Source organism: Dipteris shenzhenensis, chromosome 2 (genome assembly GCF_047967505.1).
Source record: "Dipteris shenzhenensis isolate YYH24624 ecotype China chromosome 2, Dip_SZ_1.0, whole genome shotgun sequence".
NCBI classification, from domain to species: Eukaryota; Viridiplantae; Streptophyta; class Polypodiopsida; order Gleicheniales; family Dipteridaceae; genus Dipteris; species Dipteris shenzhenensis.
In genome coordinates, this window is record NC_141597.1 from 25,714,478 (window position 1) to 25,723,494 (window position 9,017).

Consider the following 9,017-nt stretch of genomic DNA (forward strand, 5'->3'; position numbering starts at 1 on the left):
TGCTTGACATCCTCCAAAAGCTCCAGCGATGATGACGCTTTCTCCAACAGGAGCTAGGAAACCCTGAAGGAGCCAGTCAATCCTATAACCTACATCAATCAAGGGAGCAAGCTAGAAGTTGCTAGTGACACAAACATGAAAAGTTTAATCCTCAAAGAAGCCTTCCCAACAAGCATAAGAAATGGCATCAACAATAGGAGAAAAACTAGGAGAAGAAGATGGCAACAAGCATCAACAAGGAGAAGAAGGACTTAGGGGTTGGGAAGTGATTTGGATACATAGGAATGGTTTGGGGGAAGTTTTGGAAGGCTTTCAGAGCGTTTTTGGCACTTTTGGAAAAATTCAAATTTTGTAGGGAAAGGGTGGCCACGTGAGATAGTCTTAGGGGTTGGAAAGTGATTTGGGTGCATAGGATTGGTTTGGGAAAAGGTTTGGAAGGGTTTTAGAGCATTTTGAACACTTTTCAAAGTTTTGAAATTCATAGGGGGGAAGGTGTGCACGAGACTTTTTTGGGAATATGGACCACTTGGGTGAGTAAAGAGGGGTACGTGGGGGCCCCCCCCTCCAAGTGGGAGAGGGAGGTGGAATTTTTGAGGCACGGTTAGAGACCACCAAATCCTAGGAAGATGTACTTTTTGGACTCACATGGGGGTGATGGGACCGTTATTATGCCTTTTTAGTCCTTAATCCATTTTCGTAATCCACTCCTTATGAGGCCCTTTTTGAGTCCAAAATTCCCCGAAGAAAATGATTCGAAGTTTTGGGAACCTTGACCTTTTGTGCTGAATTAGGAGATAAAAATTGAGTGTTGAGTGGTTTTTAGTATCCTTCTCAGTTTTTGGAATCGTTCTTGGGATTGTTATAAAGGTCCTCCACTAGTGGATGACCTAGAAGAAAGTAAAAAATGTCCCTCCTGGAAGTGTGATCCAAATCAGTAGCCAAGGTGTTGAAATGTTTGACAACATCATTTGTTATCTCTCTTTTCTTCATGTCATTGCAACCAACATTGTTACGCTCCATCTCCCCCTTCCTACGTCGCTCTTTCCTCCTAGAAGACTCATAATGTCTTATGATGGCTATCACATTGAGAGAACCAACTCCATGTTATGTGGAGTTTGAGATATCATGTACTACATTGCAAGACTCTAGTGTACTATGATGGCACATACATTCCATAGGAACGTACGATTGCATAGATGCATCTACTCTTTAAAAATCCTCAAAGCATGGCCTAGTCATTTGCAAAGCTTTCCATGTGTGTGCAGCTTCAATGGAGTAGCATCTAAGGAGAGGGGAGAGACAATGAGAGAGATCATGACAGGAGAGCTCATGAAAGAGGGAACACGATAGGAGGAGGGGGGAGAGAGAGAGAGAGAGAGAGAGAGACATACACACATGCGCGTGCGCACGCGTACACACACAGAATAGCGAGAGAGTTTGAGAGAGCATGACTAGGACTCAGTGAGGCAGAGAAAGAAGAGAATGGATGTGTGAGAGAAAGAACTAAGGAAGTGGGAGTAGAATTCAAAGAAATTGGCAATTAGCTATAAGTTTAACTAACATTTAACTACCATTAACCAACTACCCAGTCCCCATGATTGCCTACTTGTTGCCAATAACCAAGTGCCCAATCAACATGATTGCTTGCTTCAACCAGGATCATTTGGGCTCCTTTTCTGGCATTAAGCACCTCATTCCTAGACACTGCTATTTGGTCCACCTAACACTACATCTACCCTTTAGAGTTACATAAATATTAACCATTTTCAAATTTGCTAATAAAATAATCTTAAATTTTAGGCCTCTTTTTTGCATTCCTTTTTTCCATAATGATATTGTGCTATACTCTTTTAAATTTTGATGAAAGAGTTTTAATTTTTTGCCTAAAAAAGGAATACTCCATATAATTCTCATTTGTGCGATGTTACCTACTTTATACACAATATTGTTGTCCTTAAATCATATCCCAAATCATACACCTATTTCAAATTTGAGCATGTATACTATCCTTCCATCCACCTATTTATCATCAATGAGTCATTTTAAAATCATCTATTGTCTCAAGATCCCTTTGTTTAAGGTCTCGTGAGAACCTTCTAAAAACTTGATTAATATTCTCATGTGTATGTCCAATGTACAAGAATCCTATTTCAATCTCATTTTGACAAATTCATTTACTCCTCTATTAATATGCACAAGGGAAACATTGGATCTTTGCTTAGACAAACTAATAACCTCATCAAGCACAACATCTTTAGACTAAAAGCTCATCAAACACCACTTCTTCCATTATAAAAGCTACATGGCACTTGAAAAGGGGCATTGCTTTTTCTTGAGTACATGAATGTTTTTCCTTAGATAATTTTACAAAATGTTTATATTTTTGTTTCCATATAAGGTAAATTTCAACAATACTATGAAATCTTGTGAAGGGTTTAAGTATTTAAATTAACCATTTGAATGCAAGTGCAAATCATGCAACTCATATTGGCAATTTGACTACCTATCAAAGAGGGGAGAGGATCACCTAGGGAAGGAATGTTATTCCCCCTAATAACCTTGAATTATACAATCCAACTTTTATTCAATCCAACGTACCTTGTTTAGGCTAGGTTTAAAAAAGCCAATGTTGTCTATGCAATGATTGTAGAGAAGACATGTAGGTCTCTTGTACAACTGAAATGTCAGTGGATTATGCTGTTTATCTGGGGGACTAAAAGTGCATTACCTAACCCTATGCTAATGCTATGGGCTAAATGTATTAATACCACAAAAATAATTATTTTATAGGTACACACTATGTTTAACATCCCTCCCATGCATACATATCAACTTGGATACAAAGCACTCAAACATCACACAAACATTTCACTAACCTTATCCAGTCCACATATTAAGTGAAGTATCAACCAAGCGTTAATATTAGCACCATTCATACCACCATGCATAACAAATGAATGAATAAATTTATCATTCAAATAACTTCAATTATACATATTCTACATGTCAAAGATAGTTTTAAATGGACTCATTAGAGGAGGCCTTACATGGGTTTGACACTTGTCATAAGCCCAATGAGATATATTCTAGATATATCCAACATAATCAATAAAATATAAGCCACATGCCACTTGCACACCTTTTGATCAATACTAGCAATTTAATTTTTGACTGACATAAAGATCTAGTTTGGATGTAACTCTAACATTAAATAAAGTAAATTATTTTCCAAGAGGACTCATAGCAAGTGGTGTGGGAGCATTTGAAAACATTGACCATAAATTTGGAATAAAAGTTACAACCCTTATTTTATATTTATCATGTAGGAGACCCATTTTTGTCACCTTCACCTCAAAGGTAGTACCCAAAATTTTCCTAAGATTCCCCTAGTTATCTTTGCACATAAATGAAAAGAAAGAAGACGATCTAAATGCAACCAATAGGTTACATTACCTCAATCAAATGGCTGAGATATTAATGCACATACAGATTTGTAACAATTATTTACAAGTACAAATTTTTGATAAGACACTAGTACTTCCATTCAAAGTGACAATATGAACAACTAAGTGAAGTAAACATGAGGCTTGTCCTTCAATGAGGGTGGTATGATCTATCACGTTGGTAGGGACCTCAAGGAATGAAAGAGAGGAAGATTGGAGAATGTACACAATATAGACATAGAAGCAAGTTTGACAAAGGGAAGCCATATACCAGATTAGGCTAGGAGGCTCTAGAAATCAAGGCAACTACAAAGTTGGAAACTTAATAACAAACATACACAGTAAGGCGACATGTTATTAGAGCATAAGTTGAGCTTTGGCTAGAGAAGATGCATGTCAAGCTAAAGCATGAAGGAGAAGCACATGATACAGAGAGCAACAAGAGGTGGGGAATACAGAGAGGGATGTGAGGATAGAGGCCAATGTGTGCATGGATGTGTGGAAACATGTGTGTGTGTGTGTGTGTGAGAGAGAGAAAGACAGAGAGAGAGAGTGTGCGGGTGAATGCATGCACGTGTGCAACGCGCTAAGTAGACACGTGTGTACATGCATGGTATCTGCCCTCACACGTGTGTGTCCATAGTGATCATGCTCTAGAAATCAAGGCAACTACAAAGTTGGAAACTTAATAAAGAGAGATCAAACATACACAGTAAGGCGACATGTTATTAGAGCATAAGTTGAGCTTTGGCTAGAGAAGATGCATGTCAAGCTAAAGCATGAAGGAGAAGCACATGATACAGAGAGCAACAAGAGGTGGGGAATACAGAGGGGGATGTGAGGATAGAGGCCAATGTGTGCATGGATGTGTGGAAACATGTGTGTGTGTGTGTGTGTGAGAGAGAGAGACAGAGAGAGAGAGAGAGTGTGTGCGGGTGAATGCATGCACGTGTGCAACGCGCTAAGTAGACACGTGTGTACATGCATGGTATCTGCCCTCACACGTGTGTGTCCATAGTGATCATGCCTCAGATTTCAAAGTGGACATCTCTGTGAGTTGGACCTGCTCTGAAGATGAGGAAGCAGCAGCACCATCGCCATTGAGCTTGCTGACCTTGGCTATGGCGCCGCTCATCCATGTGCCCCCAGCTGCTACATACCTGTTCTTGGCTACCGCAGAGCCAGCATTCGTTACCCCCTGCTGTGCCGTCGCCAACGCAGACATGGCCATTTGCCCGATCTGCAATCTCTCATTCAGTGCCAGTACCTGCTTGTATCCCTCTGCCAGCCGTGCCCTTGATTTGCTGATCGTGGACGACACCCTTGACTGCATCGTCGTGTCATTGGTCGCTGTCGCCGTCGCTGCTGCTTGATCTGTTCCTGTTGTCGTTGATCGCATCCTGCGCTTCTCGTCGAAGGATTTGGCCTTGTTCAATGCGTCCTTCCCCAGCAAGTACCCTTTGCTTAGCATGTTTGTCACCATGTCCTGTGCCTTGATGAATGGTCGTGGCCGCGAGCTTGAAGAGGTGATTTCCGTCTGCTGGCACCGGTGACCCGCGCATTGTTAGAACCCATCTTCTATGCATTCACAAACCTTGACTAGCTTCCCCCAGATCTGTAGTTGTGGACAGCTACACAGACGTCAGAGGACAGAGAAAGAGAGCAGAAAATACAGTAGAGGAAGAATTCACCTCAGTAGACGCATCCTCCTGGTCTGTATTAAGCACTGTCGAGATATATACCTCCTGATCGATTATCGTAGAGCCCTGCCATCAAAGATCCATACCGAATTTCAATTCAGCTTTACCAAATACTAATCCATAGCAATAAGCACAGATTACTGAAAATCTGTCATCAAGGAAAGGAAGCTCAAGATACTTACCGAGAGCAGCATGGCCGTATCCAAAGAGTCCGAGTCTGCGAAGGTCACATACGCGACTTGGTGTTCTCCGTTACTGTACAGGCACGACAATTATTGGGGTTATCTACAGAACCAGATCAACTGATAAAAATCTGTAACAGCACTCGGAAATAAATGGATCGGAGAAATTACCTGTGCAAGTCAACGTTCTCGACCTGCCCAGAGAATGAAAAAAAATCCTCGACTTCGCGAATCGTTGCTTTGGAAGAAAGGTTGCTCACTTGCAGAGTGTTTTTGGTCATTTTATCCTACACGAAGCTCTTTTCAACGGACAATGAAGCGAGGTGAAGCACCTGGAAGGGATCGACCTGAAATTCTAGTCACCTGTGAATTTGATCTATGTCAGAGGCAGAGGCAGTAGCTAGGTCCCTTTGATTCTGAGGACTCGCAGAGATAAACTCAAACCACTGCTTCTTGTCAAAGATATGGACTATTTCGTCGATCCTTGAGGCAGCTGCGGCATGCGTAGATCCTCTACCAACAAGTGCATCCGCGACGGTCAAGAAAGCATCGGCATATCCTGATGCCCAGGGTGCGCACCCCGTCAGAAAGCTCCTCGATCTAATTGATAGCTTCATGGGCTGGATATCGAGACGGGGTCTATTTGCTAAACCAAAGTTTCAACTATTACAGGACTCAGTACGAGGAGAGAAATGGGCTTGATGGTCGGAGATATACGGCCAGGCAAAGGCCAGAAAATTGGATAGGGCGAGCTGTGAATTAGAGAGATTCTATACATGTGCAATAAAAGCCCCTCAATGGATTGTCAGTCTATGGAAGAAATTATCCTTTGCAGAAGAAAACAGAGCACGACCGAAAAATAAGATACCGTGTGTAGGGATCATATCAAGAGTTGCTTGGATGAGATCGAGATGATCAAGATCAGTCCTATCTGAAACAACAAGATTAGCGTGTGAGGGTATGGCAATAAATGAATGAATGTTCTAAAAAACCACCTTATAATTGGGCGATGATATAATTCTCGTCGCTGGGAGTTTTGTCCCATATCCAAAGGTAGCGTTTCAAATTGATCGTGCACAGCAAGATGCTCTGGAATGCTGATTTCTTCTGCAACATTTCAGGCGGCTAACCCAACAAGAGTTGACAAATTAACATAAACAGTTTTAACATATCACGAGAAAGTCGAGACCCAACTACCCATAAAATAACATTGTCATCGACAGAACAACGCAGCACGTAACGTCGTGTGCCACCCAGGCAAAAAATGAATTGAAGCGAGCATTATCAATTCACTGCGGTAATACAAAAACGGGTGTTCTAAGCTGTATTAGCTCATCGATTCCACGTGAAATTTCATGGATGCCAATCTGATATGATTTGAATGCACATAGAATTGCGATATTCTGAGTCATAATCACCTGCTCCAAACTGTCAAATGCAAGTACTGAAATTTTGTCAATGTTTTACTAACATAAAATCATGTCCCGTAGCACCGCCCATTTGCCCTTTTATCCGCTACCAGAAGGTCTTGTCAACAAACTTTTCTAGAAGTTGCCTACATGCTTTTAAACTACTCCCTTCCTACCTACCCTTATGTTAAGTTAATAAACTTAACATATCCAGTTCATTTACTTTATAGCTCGCCCTAACAACACATATCCATTATGCACAAAGCTCTCCTAAAAAACAAGAACAAAACAAGGTGAATTAGAGTCCAATTGGCTTGCAAGTTGGATTGAAGGGGGTTCAATTAAGTCATCCATGGAGTTGTTGGGATTGTGGTGTATACCAAGGAGTGATCAGACCAATAAATGCTTGTTTGGTTGAATGCATTTCAACATACGCTCCAAGGTATCTAGAAGAGCGTTAATGTTTGCTCTAGGTGATTTGTAAATGTTGATGAAAATGATGTCGTTGAAATGAATGCTGTTGAAAGTGGTGAGCAAACACTCAACACCTAGAAATCTTTTTGGACCAATGAAATGTATTCTTTGTAGTGTGTCACGATTCCCAAGCCTTCTTTGCTACACTCGTGCTTAAACCCAACAATCGAGGACACATGTGCTTGTTTTGTGTGGAGCTCTTGCAAGCACAAGATAGATGCGGCAAGCACTAGAAGAAGACAACATGTCATCTTTGTGTGCATCGCCGACATTGATAGAGCACAGTGTGTCCTACCAATTAGGCACAATTGGCGGTACAAGACACCCTACCTACCAACATAGGCCAATATAGGGCGTAAATTGTTCCATTACCACCACCAATGTGAGGCCCACCGCCACCACATATCACCCTAGTAAACCAAGTACTAGTGGAAAAGAGTTATTCAACGGCTGAGAGGAGCCCGAATAGGATCATGGCCCCCGAAGGGAACGGTGATCTAGCATGATAAGCCATTATATCTTATAGGATGACCAGCATGTCCCAATATATCAAACATTCCCAATCTCGCAAAGGGTGAGCGATATGAATACCCTAGCAATAGACCTCTAACTCACGGCTATACATGCCAAGGGCCGCATAGGGTGCTTGTGAGTGTCCATACAAGGGAGAAACAAACCCTCCCATTTCATGCTTCAGATTCCAAGGACCCGATTTCCTAAAGGATTACCTATACAAGGACCTCACTCTAGTGGTGCCAGTCGTGAACACCCCAGACCCTTTGTGTGTTGGGTTAGGAGTTGAACATTTGCTCATAAATTGCCCACTTGGAAGGCCAGCCACATGGGCCACTCCACCCAAAAATACTAGCCTCAACTTGTTGAGCATTGAACAAGGCCAAGTTGCCTCTGTGGCATGTGCCCTTAAAAGTAATAACTAGAATGCAGGTCATTGAAGAAACAAGCCAAGAAGGAGAAGGCCTCAAGGTCTTAACCACATGAGATAGTTCGATCTATGTGCGCAACTGCCACAAGGGCCACTAAGATAGAGGAAGGGGAAGATCGAGTACTCATCCGGGATGGATTGGATGAGGATACGGCCACTTTGGTTACCTCGTATTCATCTAGAAGAACCCCTTCTCGTGGAAGCCTTGGTGCACCACCTTACCCCCAAGGTGAATGGACGGGTGAAGGCCCAAGGTCTTGCCCCTCCAACTACTCACAAAAGAGCTTATCTAGATCTAATCATAGAAAAACGATGCCTATTGGAGGCCGAAACTTGTTACACAAGTGCCAAGAAAAGTTCAAGCAAAATCTCAAGGCTAGCAAGGGCCTAGGGGACAAATACCATACACCCCAGACATCTAACCACTCCTAAGGGATCAAAGGCACTATGAGTGCCAGAGAGGGTAGAAGAAGAGGAACCACCTAGTTCTGCTACTACAGTGATGAGGACCCAATTTTGTAGAGTCTAAGGGAGGATGAGGATGTAACCTTCTATGGCTTTGAAAAGCCATTGTCAGTTGGTCAAGAACCTTCTAATGAGCCTTGTGACACTATAGGGTTAGTGGCTTTCCTCTCCATAGAGGTCAAAATGCCCATAGTGGCATTGCTATGGGGGAATCCCACCATTTGGCACGATGTCTTTGATTGGATGTAATGGATTTCACTCAACAGCCTAGTTATGAAGCGATCCTAGGTAGGCCATTCCTACGTATGTCATGTTTGGTACATGATTGGCACTTAAACAACATTTACCTACATTAAAATGAGCAAGTCATGTGGGTAGAGCTTCAAACCTATAAGGCTCAA

The 9,017-nt window shown here is 42.1% G+C and overlaps 1 protein-coding gene across 2 annotated transcripts; it reads right to left on the reverse strand.

Moving 5' to 3' along the window:
• Positions 1 to 4,358: 4,358 nt before the first annotated feature.
• On the reverse strand, positions 4,359 to 6,734 carry LOC147904543 (binding partner of ACD11 1-like). 2 transcript variants are annotated; one of them, XM_087387165.1, is made up of 4 exons: positions 5,497 to 6,734; positions 5,326 to 5,398; positions 5,135 to 5,209; positions 4,359 to 4,983 (listed from the first exon to the last, which is right to left on the reverse strand). In XM_087387165.1, exons 1-4 carry the CDS (start codon positions 5,604 to 5,606, stop codon positions 4,465 to 4,467), a joined length of 777 nt encoding a protein of 258 aa, XP_087243291.1. In that variant the 5' UTR covers positions 5,607 to 6,734; the 3' UTR covers positions 4,359 to 4,464. The 2 variants fall into 2 exon arrangements, with proteins under 2 accessions (XP_087243291.1, XP_087243301.1); XM_087387175.1 differs by having other exon boundaries at positions 4,364 to 4,980; positions 5,497 to 6,730.
• Between the last annotated feature and the right edge of the window lie 2,283 nt (positions 6,735 to 9,017).

Coding starts and splice junctions, on each gene's coding strand:
- LOC147904543 (XM_087387165.1), bottom strand. CDS start 5,606: ATGACCAAAAACACTCTGCAAGTGAGCAACCTTTCTTCCAAAGCAACG. Junction 5,210..5,325: donor ATACGGCCATGCTGCTCTCG/GTAAGTATCTTG, acceptor CTTTGATGGCAG/GGCTCTACGATAATCGATCA. Junction 4,984..5,134: donor AGGAGGATGCGTCTACTGAG/GTGAATTCTTCC, acceptor CACCGGTGCCAG/CAGACGGAAATCACCTCTTC.